This window comes from Delphinapterus leucas, chromosome 9 (assembly GCF_059928025.1).
Source record: "Delphinapterus leucas isolate spDelLeu-1000000601 "Yukka" chromosome 9, BTC_Dleu_Yukka2, whole genome shotgun sequence".
Classification (NCBI taxonomy): domain Eukaryota; kingdom Metazoa; phylum Chordata; class Mammalia; order Artiodactyla; family Monodontidae; genus Delphinapterus; species Delphinapterus leucas.
Genome location: NC_143137.1, coordinates 32321084 through 32344087, shown reverse-complemented (window position 1 = coordinate 32344087; position 23004 = coordinate 32321084). Strand labels below are relative to the sequence as shown.

At 33.4% G+C, this 23004-nt stretch overlaps 1 protein-coding gene across 1 annotated transcript in view; it reads right to left on the bottom strand.

Moving 5' to 3' along the window:
• The window catches only part of ASZ1 (ankyrin repeat, SAM and basic leucine zipper domain containing 1), a 78954-nt gene that overhangs the window by 1671 nt on the left and 54279 nt on the right, over positions 1–23004 (bottom strand). Inside the window, exons 5-12 of the mRNA XM_022582593.3 lie at positions 16776–16887; positions 16098–16232; positions 14224–14342; positions 12725–12800; positions 11704–11760; positions 9453–9562; positions 3318–3423; positions 2381–2494 (exon numbers count right to left, since the gene is read on the bottom strand). Of these exons, the coding sequence (XP_022438301.1) occupies positions 2381–2494; positions 3318–3423; positions 9453–9562; positions 11704–11760; positions 12725–12800; positions 14224–14342; positions 16098–16232; positions 16776–16887 (829 nt within the window). The remainder of the gene's footprint in view (positions 1–2380; positions 2495–3317; positions 3424–9452; positions 9563–11703; positions 11761–12724; positions 12801–14223; positions 14343–16097; positions 16233–16775; positions 16888–23004) is intronic.

The window sequence follows — 23004 nt, the reverse complement described above, 5'->3', positions numbered from 1 at the left end:
TAACAGGCATGATAGCTTACTCCCAAATCTGGAAGCCTCATAGTTCTCTAAATAAAATCTTATTTGGTGATTATTACTTGTTTAAGCCTAATCCAAAGAAAACCCAATGCACAGGCTTGCTGCAAAATTAAGACGTTCCTGCCCAAAGAACTATATCTGCTGTTATTATGAACCAATGAATATGTTTTCAAGGCCAGTCCTTACATAGAAATGTATAGATTCAAGGTAGAAAAGACCAAAGAAAAACAACCTTCCATTTAGCTAAAGAAAGCTGAAAATTTTCTCTATAGGTATACTTTATTAAAATAAATATTATGGTACCTGATTGAATTGTTCATGTTTTCAAGTTACACCCCGAAAGCAGTGTTCCTTAATTTCATCCCTTTAAGAAAAATCTGGGTGCTCTCTCTAATTTCATCTTAATCCTCCACCCCACCTCCCCAGATGTTTTTAGTTCATCTTGGAGAAAACAAATAATTACCAATCCTGAGACAAAGATATCTTAGGGAATTTCTTACACTAAACATTAAAGGTTGATGCTTTGCAGGAAGTATCTTTACACAAATCCTTCCAAATTTCTCTTGCATCCCCAGGAAAAACACCATGCTAATAAGTAAAATCAATACCATTTCCCTTCAATTCTTCTAGATGACAGATATAGTGAAGATGAATGGTGCTATAATTTTCGTGTTGTCAGCAAGTTCAGAAAGTATAAAATCATATTTTTGCATGAGAAAGTTCATTTGGGGAGTGGTGTGTATTAAAGGAACACAAAGTGGAAGTAGAGAGAATAATTAGGAAACTAATGTGTAGCACAGTTGCCTGACATACAGGAGGCACTCTTAGGTTTGTTGAATGAATAAATGTCAGAGATAATACAACTTCTAAGATGCCTTTCTCTGGAAAGGAGTTATCATCTACAAAAAATGTGAAATATATTGCTCATTTGCCCTATTTTAAATGTCTTTATCCCCCTATAAATTTGTAGAATTTGCTTCACAATTTTCTGCTCATTTTTAAAAAAGACTCCTTTTGACTGAACATGTTAATAGCTAGAATGACAAATTGCCTGGAACACGTATAAAGTTTATTTTGAGGAAAATAACTTTTTTGATAAAATACTAATGAAAATATTAAATGACATGGGTTGATGCTATAAAAATTTAACGCATAATCTAATGTTCACATCAGATATTTCACAAAAACTTTATCGATATTAAATATATTTATTAGACGTGGAGACTCAGAAATGAGTTCTTTAGTCAAGTGAAAGTGTTGCCCTTTATTATCTACCTTCAACAGAGTTCTCTATTTTAGCAGCTTAGGTTTTGTTATAGCCAGTTTTCTTAAAGGGGGAAAAAAATCACCTGTCCTTAAACCAAAATACAGACTTCTATATGAGTATAGGAACAAGAACCAAAAAAAGCCCATACTCTTTTAAAAAGTTAAATTATAAAAGATACCATAAAAATTCTAGAAGGGGCTTCTCTGGTGGCGCAGTGGTTAAGAATCCACCTGCCAATGCAGGGGACACAGGTTCAAGCCCTGGTCTGGGGAAGATCCCACATGACGCAGAGCAACTAAATCCATGTGCCACAACTACTGAAGCCCACGCACCTAGAGCCCGTGCTCCGCAACAAGAGAAGCCACCAAAATGAGACGCCCGTGCACCAGAACGAAGAGTAGCCCCCGCTTGCCACAACTAAAGAAAGCCCGTGTGCCCCAACGAAGACCCAATGCAGCCAAAAAAAAGTCTAGAAAATAGAAGGAATATTTTATCCACAACCCTACCTCATTAACAGAGCTAATAACATTTCATTTTTGGTAGTTTTTTTATATTCACATTTATATATGTAAATAAAAATTAGAAATAGAACTTCTTTAACAAGTTGATATATTCTTTTCATTATATTTTTCAACTGGCTGCATATCATTATAAGAAACGGTTATACCATAATTTATTAAATCATTCTCGTATAGGACATTTACGTACATATAATTTTGGAATTATTAAACTAGTACTATTAAAGATACAAATATTTTTGTGGTCCTTGCCACATCTTGCCAAACTGTTTTTGAAAGTGGTTTAGACATCAGTCTCACATGAAAATACTATGTTTGATGAACTATAACCAGTAATGGGTAGGGTAACACATTCCCTGCTAATTTATAGGATGAAAATGATATGTCACTGTTCTTTCAGTATGCATTTCATTAATGACCAACAAAGTTTGTTTCCTATGTATATTTCTTCCTTTGAAAACTGTCCTTTCTCCACCTGTCTAGTGGGAGCTTAAGTTGCTCGTCAGAACTGCTTCATTGTCTAACATATTATGCTGTAAATAATCTTCCCCCTTTTTAATTTTAAATATTTAAATACCTTCTGAATTAAGTCTTTTAGTTTGCAGACCTCTTCACTCAAGTCTTCAACATTACTAACCAGTTCTTCACAAACTGAAGTAAAATTCCGGGGAGAAGCCCATTCTAGTACTATCTGTTAATATTTTCAAAAGTTACATTTTAAAGAATGGAAAGCAACTTTTCACAACTTTATATCCACAAAAATACAAAATTATCAAATATTAAATTAAATTACATAACTGAAAAGCATATTTTTATTCAGGATAAATCCTGACACCAAAAGAACTCAGTATTTTTATATAAATAGTCAAATCGTTTCCTGAATGCATTTATTAAATATATATATATATCACCATGGAGACTAATATTAGTAATAAAAATATTTATGGTGAATAAAGTCATGAAGGTTTGAAGAATGACATGATTCCCATATTAGTGTTATATAAAAATCATAGGAAAACAAGTGCATTAAATATTTTTCACTATATGCAAATAGCTAAAACCAAATCACACGAAAAACTTTACAAAACAAGTTTGCTTTTACAGGTCACTTACACTTTCTCTATTTAAAATTTCCTTCATTAGAAAATCCTTATATTGAAATGGTTTTTAATAACACTCAACACACTGTTTTGTTTCAACTTTCACTTGGGTCTCCTGTCACTTTATATTTTAAACAATTAAATTCCCTTTAAGAACAAATGGTAAGTTCAATACACAGATCAGTTTAACTTTTGGTCTGACTCATCTTCCTTTTCTTGAGGGCTAGAACACAAAGTTTTTCAATTAATTAGTATAAAGAAGTAATATTAAATAAATTGACTTATTTAGATCTTAGGTGATTTTACAGAGGACACAGTTTTACCAGATCATTACAGTTTATTGAGTTATCATTAACTTATCTGGAATGTTCTCCAGCATTCATACTTTTCTTCATTTAATAACTGGTAGAATACCTTCTGAGAATTTACAGGCAACTCAGTAATAATGTTCTGTACAGCTGTTATTAAATGGCCACACTGTTTGTTTAATTTCAGAAGAAAGTTGAGGAACTCATCACCACTAAAGAGAGGAAATAAAAAGGAATCACTAATATGAACAATTACTCCATTTTACTTGGCTAGTTATTCAATGTCTAGTCATAACATTTATTAGATTCTTTAAAAAAATATTTGTAGAATAGTTACTTTGTATTAGCAACTGAAACAGACTTGGAGCATACAAAGAAAACCAAGCATCCAATCTTGAGGATCTCAAAGTTCAGGATGAGAAGCAGACATAGAATTATAACATTGTTATTCACAGGGACATATGAAGAAGGAACATAAAAGTGCCAATATTTGAATGTCTATTATGTGAAGGCACTGCACTAGTTATTTTACATTTATTATTTTTTAAATTCTTCCCAACAACTCCTGTAAGGTAGATGTTATTAACAGTAGTTTATAGTTGAGACATCTAAAACTCAGACATAATGAATCTAGTATAATGGGAATAGGGATTTAGTTATGCTTCATAGAGTTCATACTTGAACTGAGTCTGGAGCTTAAAAATAAGTTTGTCAGGTAGGTAAGGAAGAAAAGAGATTCTGGACAGAGAGAATAGCAGGTGCGAAAGAACAGGGGTAGGAGGTCTCCAAGGTATAACTAAAGCACAATTACGGGAAAGTCGTAAGAAAAGAGGCTGTACAGGATCACTTGTTTAAGGAACTTTCGTGACATGCTAAGGAATGGAATATTATCTTTTGGATAATGTACAGTTACTAAAGAATTTTAAACAGGAAAGTAGAAAATCAGATTTTCGTACGAGAAAGTTTATTTGGGGAGTGGTGTGGATTAAAGGAAAACAAAAAGTGGAAATAGAATAATTAGGAGACTAGTTTAAGAAATGTTTAGGAGAATAAACTGAAAAAGTTGGTGATGGATTGCACGTAAAAGAAAAGGAAAGGTCTAGGGTTATTCTAAGTTCTTTGGTTGCAGTGGAAGATGGCACTACCAAGCAGGGAAGTGAATTTGGGGGCGGGTGGTGGAGAAAGAAGCGGGGTGAAGAGAAAGCAATATAGCATAATAATTAAGAACACAGTCTCTAGTGTCAGGAAGACCTGAGTTTGAATTCAGCATCCACAGCTTTATGATCTTGGGCAAACCTAATCTTCAGCCAAATATTTCCGTATCTGTAGAACTGAGGTAAAAGGAGTGTCAGGAGGACTGAAGGAGATAACATGTGAAAAGCACCTAGCATTCTGTCTAGTATATATATAGCATTTAAACAAACTTAATAATGATGATGATGGCAATGATATGAGACATGTAGGTGGCAAGTAGAAATGTCAGTCTTGTAGGTACTTATACTGGGGTCCACAGCCTCATGAGGCTACACAGAATTCGGGGAGTTGATGAACTTACATGGGGAAAAATTACATGTTTATTTTCACTAACCTCTAACAGAATTTCAGTCTTTCCTGCAATTATGAATATAGGCACAAACCACAGAAGTATCAGAAATGTCTATAATTTTGGTCACCAGTAGAAATCAAAACAATGGTCATGGAGAGGACCACAAAGAAAAAAGATACATATTGTGAAGAGGGGAGAGTTGATAGGGGTAGAAGAAAAAAGCTATCAAAGGAAAAGTAGCCTGAGAAAAAGAAAATCAGGAGTTAAGGTCTGTTATGAAAGGTATTGAAGGGAATAGATTCAAGATGGAGGAAAAAAGTCAAGCATGTTAAATAATTAGGATTAGTCCAATGATGCGGATAATGAAGAGATACTGATGACTAGATTAGTTTCAAAGACAGAAGCCAATTTATTGTGAAAGCTACAAAGAAACTAACACAGCCAAATAGAAAAGGGGACGAAGGATAAGAATAGGTAACTCAGAGGAAAAGAAAAAAGAAAATTTTAAATGGATAATAAACATGGGATTAAAATAAGACGTTATATTCTAGTGGAATGACAAAAATTAGGTAGATCATTAGTATCAAGAGTTGACAAATTTGTGAGATGACCTTTCTGGAGAGTTATTTAGCAGTATCTATTATAATAAAAATTCACACAAAAACTAATACAATGGGACTAAAAGCTACTTCTGAGTCCAAATGAAATTCTTATAGGTAGAAGTTTTGACTATACACTGTACAAAGTTTCTTTCATGCTGTTTCTAGGAGGAAAGGTTATAAAAAGCAAGCAAGGACAACCTCTAATGAAACTTAATAGCAAACTTTTCTCTAAGACACGACTTTTATATAGTATTTTAATTTAAAAGAAATCTTTTTTCTTAGCTATTAGATTGAAAAATAAACAGTTTATACAAAATAAAGACTTTAAACTTTACAAATATAATATATATATAATCAAGTCACCAACTATGAAAAGTATCCGATGACTGCTTTATAAAAGCAAATTGAAATAAAAAAATTTAGATAAGCTCTTGTTCTATCTAGCAAAAGTGGTATTTATAAAAACATTTCCAAATAAATATAATTCTTCTTTATTAATTTTCTTTCTGCTTTTTGCTCAAGAAAGAACAGAACTTGAACATATTTTTCTGTCGAAACAACAGCAGTCATTACTTGTATTAATTTTTCTGTTTCCATGTAATGTTTATATAAGGTATACTTAAAACTTATATTTTAGTGCTCTTTACTCAAATTTTATTTATTATCAATGAAAAAATAAGTACTTGAATAAGTAATTCATTAATGCCGTATATATTTTTTATGTAATGATTCTTAAGGAAATTAAGATCCATTGAGAACTGTCATTCAAAATGATAGCAGGTATATTATTCTAGATAGTCAAAGCACACATATATATGTGGAATATAAACTTATAAGCTCTTATTCTCAAGGAAGACTAAGTTAACAACTCAGTTCGAATAAGCAAATACTATTATTAACAAAATAACATAATCTTAATGAAAGGAAAATATATACCTTTCTTGTGATGTATAATTTTCAGGGCCACTGAATATGGATAGGCAAATTATAAAAAACACAACTCAAAAATGTGCCTTTCATCATACACTGTGTGACTGGCTGCCCAGCCCCCACCCCACAGCTGTACAACCTACATACCTTTACATGGCAGCCCTGATAATTCTGTACTTATTTAAGGATTTCAAAATAAGCAGATATGGCATACGTATGGTAGACTATATTATTTGATCAAATTGTCATGTCTTTTCTACTGAGCCAAATACTACCAGGCCTCTCTCTGCCAGAGGATTACAAGAGGCTTGGCCATATGACTTGCTTTGGCAAATAAAATATGACTGGAAGTGACTATGTAACTTTTGAACAGTTCGAGGTGGGGCTATTTCTCCAGCCTGTTTTCAGAATAATAAGGAGGAGATTCACTGCAGCTGATCCATGATATAGGCGATCAAGAAATAAACTTTGTTTCTGTAAGTTATTTAGATTTAGAAGTTATTTGTTACTGCAGCACAACAAAGTGTAAGTTGACTGAAACAACAGGCCGTATTTTTTAAATGTGAAGTTAAGTTATTAGGATAAAATTTATACTTTAAATAAAGGTACTCGAAACAGAAGTACTATGTGCTCACTGTAGACTATCTGGAAAAACTAGAATTACCAATACTTTTATCACCCAAAGATAATGACTGGTAATATTTTCTCACAGAATATTTTCTTATAGTACACATTTTCTTCTAGTATTTTTCATATGAATATATACAACTGGCATTATACCTCACACTCCGTTTTATATTGCCTTTTATATTATTATGAGTATTTTTCCATGACATTAAGTCTCAAAATAATTTAAACAACATAATAAAATAATTATACTGATGTAATATAATCCAACCATTCACCTTAAATATTTAGAGTTTCCAAGTTTATATTAGATGAATATTTATAATAGATGTGAACAATGTATTTTTTGTGTGAAAATTTGCATCTATACAGATTTTTTTTGGAGGAGAAATCATTTCCTAAGTAGACATAATTTTGAGATGCTTTTGATACATTTAAGTAGGTATCAAAAAGGCTCAGAGAAAAGGTCTGGGCAGAAACTGCTGAAAATGTCAAGACATGGGTGAAACTTAATATTTGTGTTCAAAATATCTCAAAGTAGTAATGAAATGGTTATTAGTATTTTTAGATTGCATTCTCTAATTCTGAAAACATACTAAGGCCAACTGTAGAAAAAAGTAAATGTACTGTGCATGTGTGTTCCTGTAACAGACTATTTTATAAAACTGAACACATAGAAGAAAAGTATCTTAAAATAAATCAGTAGCTAAATTGTTGAAGTCACATTACCAGAAGATTATAATCAATCAGTTCAACTTTTCTTGCTGTTAGTTTTCTTATGACTTAATGACTAATTTCTTCTTTAAAGAATGACTTTGAACAAATGGGAAGTAAAACCTTTTCCATAACAGCATGTAAACAAAGTCTGTGATTTAATAACAAGGTCAAATTCCTGAAATATATGTCTGCCAGTTTTATTTTTTAAAAAATTCAGCAGTTTTAATAAGTGAACCATTCAGGATTCTGTACATTCTTTAAGTCTATTAAATCTCAACAATGAAAATTCATAGAGGCAACTCTGACATCATACAAATAAGTTATATTAAAAAATTTAATTTGCAATTCAGTCATGTAGAACTCAGAATATTCCTTCATAGAAGCAATAAATTAGAAAAGTAAAGAAAATGAACAAAGAGATTCAAAGTTTGCTGATTTAAGTCCTCACAACTGAAATCCTTTACAATGTACTTAAATATTTAAGAGATGCAATGTTATTTTGAAACAATGATGAGGCATTATTTTGAATATAGATCATCTTGTTAAAAGGAGATACAGTTAGAGAAAGGGAAATAATTTTGCAATAACATTTTTAAAGAAATCTGGATCATCTAAATTATCCCCTAGAAGACTTATCTAAATTTTAAAATGGTGTGGAAACTTATTATTCCTATGTTTAATTAATGTTTCTCATAGTTGCAATGTTAGTGTTAGGCAGGCTACACTATACTACTGCACTTGTAAGTATTATATTTTATAGACTTGGATGAACTTCAAGGAAATTGGGCTGACTGAAAAAAGCCAATCAAAAATGGATACGTACTGTATGATTGCATTTATGTAACATTCATGAAATAACATCATTTTAAAGATGGATAACAAATTATCAATTGCTAGTTTTAGGGATGGGGGAGGGGTGGTGGGAGCTATGAAGGGGTAGTATGTGGTAGCATTGTGGTGATGGTTATGTTAAGTATATTGATTGTGGCAGTGGTTATGAGAAGCTACACACATGACAAAATTGCATAGAGCTATACACACACGCACACACACACACACACACAAATGAGCACGTGTATAACTGATGAAATACAAATACAAACCAGAAAAATGTCAGTTTCTGGTTTTGATATTGTACTATAGTTATGCAAGATAACTGGGTACGCTGGGTGACACTGGGTGAAGGGTACATAGAACCTTTCTGTACGTCTCTGCAATTTCTTGTGAATCTAAAATTATTTCAAATAAAAAGTTAAAAAAATCATTTACTGTTCCACAATATGTTTAAAAAATCAAATACCATTATTTTCAAAATAAATTTTAGATTACTAATATTGCTACTAATCAGTGTTTGACAAGTTTATAATATTGAAATGAACTTTATATATTGATAACATAATTTCATAAAGAATAAGGCTGAAAACAGAGCTGAGTACATGAGAAATGCTTTCTTATTGCCCTAAGCAAAAATATTACCCTCTGAATCTTCAATCTGACATTTATATGATTTAAAGAGAGTAAGAGCTACACTATGAAAAGCATGGGATCTTTTAATTAACTCATTTAACAAAATGCAATGGAAAAATACAACAAAAATATTTCTATGTGAGTTAAGAAGATGCATTAGTTTTGCTTCTTTGTAAAAACTGACTTTATAAAGTAATTTCTACTTCAGAACACACTATATCGCAAAATGAACTATCCATATCCCTGCCAAAATGATGGTATTAAGTAAAATAACTTGGACATTATCAAAATTCAATTAAAAAAGAAAGTTGGTTCTAAACAGTATTAATGTAAACCAGTAGGTTAATTTTACCTGATTTCCAACTTTGCCACTTCAGGTAATTCTCCAAATTTTATCTCTTCTACCTCTAGTTCTTTAAGAGCAGCCATAATTTTCTGCTGATCTCTACTGGTAATTCCATTCTAAGTAGAAATGATTTCAAAGTACAATAAGGTAGTCATACTTGAACAATATACAAAATTACTGAAGAAGTTTTCTACTTGATTAATTAACATCTTGAAAAAAATAGATACATATTGGAAAAAAACCATACTGAAAAATATACAAGTTTGCTTGTAACTGGACTGACTAGGTTACATCACTAAAATATTTAGATATATAGTGACTATAGTCAATTTTTTGCATTATATAACAATTGTGATGGATTCTAAAAACAAATTACTAGATTTTAATATATAATGTTTCCAGAAAACCAGAGTAAAACAATTTGTCCTTCAAAATATTATTTAAAATGTTATCACTGATTAAGTGAGAATTAAGTCTTCTTTTTGTCTATGTTCTACCTTTAGAATTAACTAAATTTTCTATCCTGGATTTAGCTAAGTAGTAGTATGGTTTGATTTTCAGTGATGGTAAAGATTTCAAGTTTCCAATGTGCTCATACAGGAAGATCATTCCTTTTTATGTATCTTACTTATTAAAGTATCTCTGATATTTCCCACAGCTATTTTCAAATTGTTACTTAATACTACTCATTAGCAAAATAATAAGTCTTGGTCATTTTGAGAACCTAGCAAAAGGCAGTATTTGAAGAACACGTTTATACCCACATGTACAAAAAACCACCTCTTATTTCTAAGTAACCTGTTTTATACTGTTTTACAGATCTATTTCATGTTTAGAAATAAACCATCAGTTTTAGTTGAGATGTCATAACTAATCTGAATGAAAAAAAAACAACTCTAAGTCTTTATTTTTTTTTTAACATCTTTATTGGAGTATAATTGCTTTACAATGGTGTGCTAGTTTCTGCTTTATAACAAAGTGAATCAGTTGTACATATACATATGTCCCCATATCTCTTCCCTCTTGGGTCTCCCTCCCTCCCACCCTCCCTATCCCAACCCTCTAGGTGGTCACAAAGCACTGAGCTGATCTTGTGCTATGTGGCTGCTTCCCACTAGCTATCTATTTTACATCTGGTAGTGTATGTATGTCCATGCCACTCTCTCACTTTGTCCCAGCTTACCCTTCCCCCTCCCCATGTCCTCAAGTCCATTCTCTAGTAGGTCTGTGTCTTTATTCCCACCCTGCCCCTAGGTTCTTCATAACCATTTTTTTTTTTAGATTCCATATATATGTGTTAGCATATGGTATTTGTTTTTCTCTTTCTGACTTACTTCACTCTGTATGACAGACTCTAGGTCCATCCACCTCACCACAAATAACTCAATTTCATTTCTTTTTATGGCTGAGTAATATTCCATTGTATATATGTGCTACATCTTCTTTATCCATTCATCTGATGATGTACACTTAGGTTGCTTCCATCTCCTGGCTATTGTAGATAGAGCTGCAATGAACATTTTGGTACATGACTTTTTTTGAATTATGGTTTTCTCAGGGTATATGCCCAGTAGTGGGATTGCTGGGTCGTATGGTAGTTCTATTTGTAGTTTTTTAAGGAACCTCCATACTGTTCTCCATAGTGGCTATATCAATTTACATTCCCACCAACAGTGCAAGAGGGTTCCCTTTTCTCCACACCCTCTCCAGCATTTATTGTTTATAGATTTTTTGATGATGGCCATTCTGATTGGTGTGAGCTGATATGTCATTGTAGTTTTGATTTGCATTTCTCTAATGATTAGTGATGCTGAGCATTCTTTCATGTGTTTGTTGGCACTCTGTATATCTTCTTTGGAGAAATGTCTATTTAGGTCTTCTGCCCATTTTTGGATTGGTTTGTTTGTTTTTTTCATATTGAGCTGCATGAGCTGCTTGTAAATTTTGGAGAGTAATCCTTGGTCAGCGGCTTCATTTGCAAATATTTTCTCCCATTCTGAGGGTTGTCTTTTCATCTTGTTTATGGCCTCCTTTGCTGTGCAAAAGCTTTTAAGTAAGTCTTTAAATATTCCTAAGGCAACTTAATATTGGAATGGAAGATTTTAGATATGGTTATCCATAATCATATCTAATGAGGAACCTAGCAAAAGATCACTCACAGTCTATAGCTGTAGGATTTTTTAAATAGAAAATAAAAGGATTCAAACTATTAAAAATATGAAAGATAATGTCTGGAGTTTTTGAAATTGATACTAACCTTTGTAAACTCATCTTTCGTCATGGTCAAAAGATGTCTTAAAGTTATGTCCCTTTCCTGTAGAAAAGAAAAAAATGCCACCTTTCTATATAAATGAAATAGTAGAAGGGGAAGTAGGCAACTGTACATATAAGTTAGTCAGTTATATGCTACCCGCCTAAAAACTTTCAACTACTGGGTAGATAGTAATGAGTATAATAATATGTATAATTACTAAAAAAAATATAAACATAACTAGTTTCCTAGATTCAGAAAAAAGTATTACAACTTATATTTGCTTACATAAAAAGAAAACAGCTCTATAAAATTTGACAGAAATTGTTTTATGAATTTTTAAAATTTATAATTGTATACTATTAATAAAATTTGGTTTTACTGAATATTTCTCAAATAGGAAGTTTCACGATTGTACAATGAAACCCAATTCTAAACTGCCTAAATGAATGTGCATATTCTTAAGGAGAGCCTGTCTTAAATAGTGCTTTACTGCTGCAGTATCAGCTAAATGGCTGATAACTGTCATCTGCTCAAATCCCATAATGCATGCCTAAAATACCTACAACAGTGCTTCACATATGATCTAATTTAATATTTATGACAATCCTACACTAGGTATTACCATCCTTATGAAAAAAAAGGAGATTTAAGTAACATATTTCAGTTAATAATCATTAGAGCAAGAATCTGATACCTGGTTTGTTTGGTTTAAAATCATGCTTCTAATATTCTATACACAAAGATCAGCAACTGCAAAAACAGACTAAGGGCTTAGATGTACAAGGAGTTCTGTGATGCTTTGGGCAGTGGGTAAAAGCCAGATTCTAATTTATGTAAATTTCTATAATAATAAGTTTTCACAATGCTTATAATTTTAAAATGGGATGTATCAATACTACAAATTATGGAGAAAAGTACATCTGTCACCCCTTCATAAGCATGCTTATGAATTAATATTTAATGTTATGTTAACCAACAAATAAACATGCACACATAACTCACCATAGCTTTAACAAAATCTTACCTTCAGTAAATCTGTCATATGTTCAAGTCCAAGACCATGTAAAAATATTTCCAGATCTCCAAATGCTGTATATGAACTATACATATTTATAGCAATGTCAATTTCAGAACAGACTATCAGTGCACAAATAATAAATATATATTTATGATGCAGAGAGAGAATGAGAATGAGTAAGAATGAGTCTATGTAGAATATACAGGCATATGTCGTTTTACTGTGCTTTGCTTTATTGCTTTATCTGCAGACATTGTTTTTTACAAATTGAAGGTTTGTGACAACCCTATGTCAACTAAGTCTATTGGTGTCATTTCTCCAACAGTATCTGCTCACTTTGTGTGTCTGTGTCACACTTCGGTAATTCTTGAAATATTTCAAACTTTTTCCATTATTATATTTGTTATGGTGATTCTTGATGTTGCTATTACAACTTGCTGAAGGCTCAGATGATGGTTACCATATTTTAGCAATAAAGTAATTTTTAATTAATATATGTACATTGTTTTTGTAGACAGAATGCTATCGCACACTTAATAGACTACAGTATTGTGTAAACATAACTTTTAAATTTGCGTAACTCACTTTATTGTGATATTTGCTTTATTGTGGTGGTCTGGAACTGAACCCCAATATCTCTGACGTATGCCTATATTTGCAAATTTACCCACTAGACCTATGTTATACAAAGGAATAAGAAAGGTTTCCTGAGTGAAGATTTAAGTAAACAGAGAAAATGGTGATAGTAAAATGAAGCTCATTTTTCCTAAGAAGGAAAATATTTGCCAATATTTATACAATTGACCCCTGAACAACACAGTTTGAACTGTGCAGATCCACTTACACATGGAGTTTTTTCAATAGTAAATACTATAGTACTACACAATCGTGGTTAGTTGAATCCACAGATGTGGAACTGCAGAGATGGAGGAACCTTGGATACAGATTTTCCAAGGGCAGGGTCAGCGCCCCTAACCCCCGGAATTGTTCAAGGGTCAGCTGTATTCCTTGTGAGCGGTCTGTACGTGAAAATCTCTTTAATTGTAGGAAGTAAAAATTTACTAACTATTTTAAATGTAGGTAAGTAGAGGATAATGCTGTGGCCATGTACTGAACAGCTGTGTTCAGGGGAAAAAACGTATTTTTATTTTTAGCTTATAAAATCAGAAATCTGCTATAAAGAATTAGAGAGCAAGATGCAATCTAGTTTGAACACTAACAAAAATATAATCTTAGAACCTTTTAGAAAAAAACTATTGTTGATATTTTATTTAAAGTAAAAAATTATTCTCATTACTGTTAGTACATGTATATCAAATTTTTCTAAAATTCTGGAGAAGAAAGCACTTAAAATTCAGACATTTCTAAGTAATATTTTTAAATGCTTGTAAAAGTTTAAAATATATATTTTAAATAAGTCATCACATTTACTATAAGTAATAAAAAACATGCACAATTTTTACTCATTTATAGGTATTGTGTTGAACAGAAACATGCTATGTTACCTAAATATGTGATCTTTATCAGAATCTGTTCTCAATAGTTTACAAATAGTCTCTTCTTTAGTTAGCTGTTGAAGCTTTCCTCCCCAAGGATTTAAAGTCAAGGAAAGAAAGTTGAAGATCTGAAAAAAGTTACAGTAAAAATTAAAGCAAGATAGTAATTAATATAATATTTTCAATAAGATATAAAACAAAACTAAAAATTCCATTTTGGTAAGTGAATCAGAAAGACTAAGTATTTTAAATACATTTTTTTTTTCTTTTGCGGTACGCAGGCCTCTCACTGTTGTGGCCTCTCCCGTTGCGGAGCACAGGCTCCGGACGCGCAGGCTCAGTGGCCATGGCTCACGGGCCCAGCCGCTCCGCGGTATTTGGGATCTTCCCAGACCGGGGCACGAACCTGTGTCCCCTGCATCGGCAGGCGGACTGTCAACCACTGCGGCACCAGGGAAGCCCTAAATACATTTTTAAATAGAGAGAGAGTAAGAAGCACGACTAAGGTACACAAATCTCAACTGTACACCTTAAAGAGATGTGAAATTTCTTAGTTTTCAAACTTCTTAGTTCTAACTTTTTAGCAAGCCAAGTTTAAGTCATATAATCAGCCAAGATACAAAATCAAATCTCACTTCAAGAAACACTTTATGACTCAAAATAATCTTTGATGTTCATAAATTTCTTAGTATGTCAAATTCACTGTCATCTACCCTAAATTTAATGATGCAGTATATTAATTAAAAGTTTTCAAATTTCCAAAGCTTAGTAGAAAAACTTAATTTCTTTTTAAAGTTTCACAGGGCTTCAGTGATTAGCATTTACACTAGAATAATTTTGGAAATGTAGATCTGAGTTATAAAATGATAGGCATGTTTATAGGCTGCTTAAAAATAGAGGAAGTGGGGCTTCCCTGGTGGCACAGTGGTTGAGAGTCCACCTGCCGATGCAGGGGACACGGGTTCGTGCCCCGGTCCGGGAGGATCCCACATGCCGCGGAGCGGCTGGGCCCGTGAGCCATGGCCGCTGAGCCTGCGCGTCCGGAGCCTGTGCTCCACAACGGGAGAGGCCACAACAGTGAGAGGCCCGCGTACTGCCAAAAAAAATAATAATAAAAAAATAGAGGAAGTTATTTTACATGCAACAAAACTGGCATGGTCTGAGTATTATATGATGGAACCTTTGGAATGTTACAAGTTTTCAAATTCAGAAACTCAGTTTTAGAAGATCTTGAACTATATAACTTAGATTTACAGTTGTACTGTATTTGATCCTTGCTTAGAAATTACACACCTTTGGCTGAAGGCTTTAATATTCAGACCAAAAGTTTATATCAATAATTTAATGTATGGCAAATATTTATTACTGACTTTAAGATCTGAATGATTGTAAATCATATACCCAAGCATGTTATCAATTTATTACATACCTTGTCAAATGTACAGAGGTAAATGTAGCTTAAAGGATTTAATTTTTAAATTGTTTAATATGTATTAATTAACATTTTAAAACAATAGTTTAATTACATGTGCAAATTTTGAAATTTTACTGTCAATACACTAATTAATTTTTGAAAATATGAACCAGTTGGAAATGTTTAAATAAACATTTAAAGTCTATTACAATTTTATTTCTAGGGCTAGATAAGACTTTATTATCCCTTTATATAGTTTTTAAATTACCACATTATAAATTCCTCTTATTTAGTGAAAGATAAATACTCTAGTAATATAAAGTTTTCATTACCTGGCTGGAAGAAAATTACACATTGAAACATTTAATAATAGCCAGATATACTATTATTTTAGTAGTGAGTTCTAACAAAACAAAAGTTTTACAAACAATAATATAGGCTAAGAAAAATTAGTTTAATAACAGGATACCTCTAGATGTTTATTTCTTTTTGCAATCTCACTTGGTGTCTTTCCATCTTTGGTTTGTATCATTTTATTAGCTCCAAGTTCAAGCAACTTCAAAACTACATTTTTATGACCCTGATGTGCTGCCCATGTTAAAGCCTGTAAGTAGGGGGAAAAAAAGACTGTTTAAAGAGAGGGAGTGTATATGACACAGAGGGGAAAACTTTTCAACAGTATTTATGGCACAATAAAAAAGTGAACATGGTTAATTAATGGAATGATGCAATCTCATCATTTCACAATAAAATGTAAACCTATTTCCAAAGTTGTAATTGCAAAGCAGACTGCCAGTGTTCACTGATTTTGTAAGACCAAATAATGTTTTACATAGACAAGTGATGTTATAGAATAAAACGATTTATCTGCCATTCACAGAACTGTTTTCTATAAAAAAGAATTCCATTTGTATTCCAGAATCCAGGCTTTGTTGTGTGTTACAATTTCTTGTGTCAAGGGTGAGGAGCAAGAGAAGCAGATAATTTCTTTTTTCCCATTTAAGCTGTTGCTTTTCTCCACTGAACAGCAATTACATCCCAGCCGTTCTATCATTTTTACTTCTTAAAAAACCTCCCTTGTGGACTACTGATAATAAGATATTAACGTCCTAGAGGTAAAAAGGAACACTGTACAATCGGTTCTCACAGTATAGCCATTCTCATCCCGGGTATTAACTTCTGCTCCATGAGCAACAAGGAGAGCAACAACCTGAGGGTGACCATTCCATGCAGCATACATGATGGGAGTCATAAGTCTCCTACAGAGGAGGAAAAAAAGAAACTGTGTCAATGCTGCCCTTAACAGTTCTTCAAAGCCATGAAATTTACCATACACAATACCATCAGTGTTGTTTTGAAAGTAAAGAAACATGAAAGCTTTTCAGAAATCAGAGGATCTGAAAATCCAATTTTCCAGCAAATAAGTAAATATAAGGGAGATTACACTCTTAAAAGTATTGAATGCTTACACAGCACCCTCTAGTGAAGAAATGTGGGTTTTTTTTAAATTCTTGAATTTTATTTTATTTTTTTATACAGCAGATTCTTATTAGTCATCTATTTTATACACATCAGTGTATACATGTCAATCCCAATCGCCCAATTCATTCCACCACCACCACCAACCCCCCCCCCCGGCCACTTTCCCCGCTTAGTGTCCATACGTTTGTTCTCTACATCTGTGTCTCAATTTCTGCTCTGCAAACTGGTTCATCTGTACCATTTTTCTAGGTTCCACATATATGCGTTAATATATATTTGTTTTTCTCTTTCTGACTTACTTCACTCTGTATGACAGTCTCTAGATCCATCCGCGTCTCAACAAATGACCCAATTTCATTCCTTTTTATGGATCAGTAATATTCCATTGTATATATGTACCACTTCTTCTTTATCCATTCGTCTGTTGATGGGCATTTAGGCTGCTTCCATGACCTGGCTATTGTAAACAGTGCTGCAATGAACATTGGGGTGCATGTGTCTTTTGGAATTATGTTTTTTTCTCTGGGTATATGCCCAGTAGTGGGATTGCTGGATCATATGGTAGTTCAATTTTTAGTTTTTTAAGGAACCTCCATACTGTTCTCCATAGTGGCTGAATCAATTTACATTCCCACCAACAGTGCAAGAGGGTTCCCTTTTCTCTACACCTCTCCAGCGTTTGCTGTTTGTAGATTTTCTGATGATGCCCATTCTTACTGGTGTGAGGTGATACCTCATTGTAGTTTTCATTTGCATTTCTCTAATAATTAGTGATGTTGAGCATCTTTTCATGTGCTTCTTGGCCATCTGTATGTCTTCTTTGGAGAAATGTCTATTTAGGTCTTCTGCCCATTTTTGGATTGGGTTGTCTGTTTTTTTAATATTGAGCTGCATGAGCTGTTTATATATTTTGGAGCTTAATCCTTTGTCCGTTGATACGTTTGCAAATATTTTCTCCCATTCTGAGGGTTGTCTTTTCGTCTTGTTTATGGTTTCCTTTGCTGTGAAAAAGCTTTGAAGTTTCATTAGATCCCATTTGTTTATTTTTGTTTTTATTTCCATGACTCTAGGAGGTGGATCAAAAAAGATCTTGCTGTGATTTATGTCAAGGAGTGTTGTTCCTATGTTTTCCTCTAAGAGTTTAATAGTGTCCGGTCTTACATTTAGGTCTCTAATCCATTTTGAGTTTATTTTTGTGTATAGTGTTAGGGAATTGTTCTAATTTCATTCTTTTACATGTAGCTGTCCAGTTTTCCCAGCACCACTTATTGAAGAGCTGTCTTTTCTCCATTGTATATCCTTGCCTCCTTTGTCATTGATTAGTTGACCATAGGTGCATGGGTTTATCTCTGGGCTTTCTATCTTGTTCCATTGATCTATGTTTTGGTTTTGTGTCAGTACCATACTGTCTTGATTACTGTAGCTTTGTAGTATATTCTGAGGTTAGGGAGTCTGATTCCTCCAGCTCCGTTCTTTGCCCTCAAGACTGCTTTGGCTATTTGGGGTCTTTTGTGTCTCCATAAAAATTTTAAGATTTTTTGTTCTAGTTCCGTAAAAAATGCCATTGGTAATTTGATAGGGATTGCATTGAATCTGTAGATTGCTTTGGGTAGTATAGTCATTTTCACAATATTGGTTCTTCCAATCCAAGAACATGGTATATCTCTCCATCTGTTGGTATCATCTTTAATTTATTTCATCAGTGTCTTATAGTTTTCTGCATACAGGTCTTTTGTCTCCCTAGATAGGTTTATTCCTAGGTATTTTATTCTTTTTGTTGCAGTGGTAAATGGGAGTGTTTCCTTAATTTCTCTTTCAGGTTTTTCATCATTAGTGTATAGGAATGCAAGAGATTTCTGTGTATTAATTTTGTATCCTGCAACTTTACCAAATGCATTCTTTAGCTCTAGTAGTTTTCTGGTGGCATCTTTAGGATTCTCTATGTATAGTATCATGTTATCTGCAAACAATGACAGTTTTACTTCTTCTTTTCCAATGTGGATTCCTTTTATTTCTTTCTCTTCTCTGACTGCCGTGGCTAGGACTTCCAAAACTATGTTGAATAATAGTGTTGAGAGTGGCCATCCTTGTCTCGTTCCTGATTTTAGAGGAAATGCTTTCAGTTATTCACCATCGAGAATGATGTTTGCTGTGGGTTTGTCATATATGGCCTTTATTATGTTGAGGTAGGTTCCCTCTATGCCCACTTTCTGGAGAGTTTTTATCATAAATGGGTGTTGAATTTTGTCAAAAGCTTTTTCTGCATCTATTGAGATGATCATATGGTTTTTATTCTTCAATTTGTTAATATGGTGCATCACATTGATTGGTTTGCTATACTGAAGAATCCTTGCATCCCTGTGATAAATCCCACTTGATCATGGTGTATGATCCTTTTGATGTGTTGTTGGATTCTGTTTGCTAGTATTTTGTTGAGGATTTTTGTCTATATTCATCAGTGATATTGGTCTGTAATTTCCTTTTTTTGTAGTATCTTTGTCTGGTTTTGGTATCAGGGTGATGGTGGCCTCATAGAATGAGTTTGGGAGTGTTCCTCCCTCTGCTATATTTTGGAAGAGTTTGAGAAGGATGGGTGTTAGCTCTTCTCTAAAGGTCTGGTAGAATTCACCTGTGAAGCCATCTAGTCCTGGACTTTTGTTTGTTGGAAGATTTTTAATCACAGTTTCAATTTCATTACTTGTGATTGGTCTGTTCATATTTTCTATTTCTTCCTGGTTCAGTCTTGGAAGGCTAAACCTTTCTAAGAATTTGTCCATTTCTTCCAGGTTGTCCATTTTATTGGCATAGAGTTGCTTGTAGTAGTCTCTTAGGATGCTTTGTATTTCTGCAGTGTCTGTTGTAACTTCTCCTTTTTCATTTCTAATTTTATTGATTTGAGTCCTCTCTCTCTTTTTCTTGATAATTCTGGCTAATGGTTTATCAATTTTGTTTATCTTCTCAAAGAACCAGCTTTTAGTTTTCCTGATCTTTGCTATTGTTTTCTTTGTTTCTATTTCATTTATTTCTGCTCTGATTTTTATGATTTCCTTCCTTCTGCTAATCTTGGGTTTTGTTTGTTCTTCTTTCTCTAGTTCCTTTAGGTGTAAGGTTAGATTTTTTATTTGAGATTTTTCTTGTGTCTTGAGGTAGGCTTGTATAGCTATAAACTTCCCTCTTAGAACTGCTTTTGCTGCATCCCATAGGTTTTGGATCATCGTGTTTTCATTGTCATTTGTCTCTACGTATATTTTGATTTCCTCAGTGATTTCTTGGTTATTTAGTAATGTACTGTTTAGCCTCCATCTGTTTTTGTGTTTTACGTTTTTTTCCCTGTAACTCATTTCTAATCTCATAGCGTTGTGGTCGGAAAAGATGCTTGATACGATTTCAATTTTCTTAAATTTACTGAGGGTTGATTTGTGACCCAAGATGTTATCTATCCTGGAGAATGTTCCATGTGCACTTGAGAAGAAAGTGTAATCTGCTGTTTTTGGATGGAATGTCCTATAAATATCAATTACATCTATCTGGTCTATTGTGTCATTTAAAGCTTCTGTTTCCTTATTTATTTTCATTTTGGATGATCTGTCCATTGGTGTAAATAAGGGGTTAAAGTGCCCCAGTATTACTGTGTTACTGTTGATTTCCTCTTTTATAGCTGTTATCAGTTGCCTTATGTATTGAAGTGCTCCTATGTTGGGTTCATATATATTTATAATTATTATATCTTCTTCTTGGATTGACCCCTTGATCATTATGTAGTGTCCTTCCTTGTCTCTTGTAACATTCTTTATTTTAAAGTCTATTTTATCTGATATGAGTATTTCTACTCCATCTTTCTTTTGATTCCATTTGCATGGAATATCTTTTTCCATCCCCTCACTTTCAGTCTGTATGTGTCCCTAGGTCTGAAGTGGGTCTCTTGTAGACAGCATATATATGGGTCTTGTTTTTGTATCCATTCAGCCAGCCTGTGTCTTTCAGTCGGAGCATTAATCCATTCACGTTTAAGGTAATTATCGATATGTATGTTCCTATGACCATTTTCTTAATTGTTTTGGGTTTGTTTTTGTAGATCCTTTTCTTCTCTTGTGTTTCCCACTTAGAGAAGTTCCTTTAGCATTTCTTGTAGAGCTGGTTTGGTGGTGCTGAATTTTCTTAGCTTTTGCTTGTCTGTAAAGCTTTTGGTTTCTCCATCGAATCTGAATGAGATCCTTGCTGGGCAGAGTAATCTTGGTTGTAGGTTTTTCTGTTTCAACACTTTAAGTATATCATGCCTCTCCCTTCTAGCTTGTAGAGTTTCTGCTGAGAAATCAGCTGTTAACCTTATGTGAGTTCCCTTCTATGTTATTGGTCATTTTTCCCTTGCTGCTTTCAATATTTTTGTCTTTAATTTTTGCCAGTTTGATTACTATGTGTCTCACGTGTTCCTCCTTGGGTTTATCCTGTATGGGACTCTCTGCATTTCCTGGACTTGGGTGGCTATTTCCTTTCCCATGTTAGGGAAGTTTTCGACTATAATCTCTTCAGATATTTTCTCTGGTTCCTTCTCTCTCTGTACTTCTTCTGGGACCCCTATAATGCGAATGTTGTTGTGTTTAACGTTGTCCCAGAGGTCTCTTAGGCTGTCTTCATTTCTTTTCATTCTTTTTTCTTTATTCTGTTCCGCAGCAGTGAATTCCACCATTCTGTCTTCCAGGTCACTTATCCGTTCTTCTGCCTCAGTTATTCTGCTATTGATTCCTTCTAGTGTAGTTTTCATTTCAGTTATTTTATTGTTCATCTCTGTTTGTTTGTTCTTTAATTCTTCTAGGTGTTCGTTAAACATTTCTTGCATCTTCTCCATCTTTGCCTCCATTCTTTTTCCGAGGTCCTGGATCATCTTCTCTATCATTATTCTGAATTCTTTTTCTGGAAGGTTGCCTATCTCCACTTCATTTGTTTTTTTTTCTGGGGTTTTATCTTGTTCCTTCATCTGGTACACAGCCCTCTGCCTTTTCATCTTGTATATCTTTCTGTGAATGTGGTTTTTGTTCCACAGGCTGCAGGACTGTAGTTCTTCTTGCTTCTGCTGTCTGCCCTCTGTTGGATGAGGCTATCTAAGAGGCTTGTGCAAGTTTTCTGATGGGAGGGACTGGTGGTGGGTATAGTGGACTGTAGAAATGTGTTTTTAAAAAATCACGAAAGAAGTTATGCTTTCTAATGTGAGGTTTCATTAATTTACCTATCTACATAGAAAAATATCAGAGTACCTCACTGTGCTTGTGCTGGGAAAATAGTGATGAATGACACAAACAAGCCCCCTATCCTCTCAAAATTGCTCATACTAAATAATTGTTACATTTTTTAAGTTTACCCTTTATTTAGTAAAAATATAAGTTTAAAACTCTTATTTCTTAATGTGTTCTACTATGATTCTACTTTAGGACTGAAAGAATTTTACCCTGACTTGGAGGCTTACTTTAATCAAGAAAGACATCCAGTCCAATAGTTTAGCCAGAGACTATGTTCTGGGAGACCACAGTAGTTTCCTCTAGTGTATCATTTCCCAAAATTAGAGATTCAACCCCTCTACTCCTAGAAGTCAGCTTCTGGACCTAATTACAAAGGACACCAGAAAGATTCTATTAGTTCCACTTGGGCTGAACTTAGTATCGTGGTCTGTTTTAAAGGAGATCTGGGATTCTGGGCTCAATCTTCCTGAGTCACCTCAAATATCTGATTTATATACAAAGACCTTTGCAAAATAACAACAAATTAAATAATTTCAGAATTCTGTTTTGACCTCATTAAGGTAGCTTGTCTTGGCTACTCACATTACATACACAACACAGAAACAGAATACTTCTCTGTAAGGTTTGTTAACATGAGGTATATCATCTGGTCACTTCACA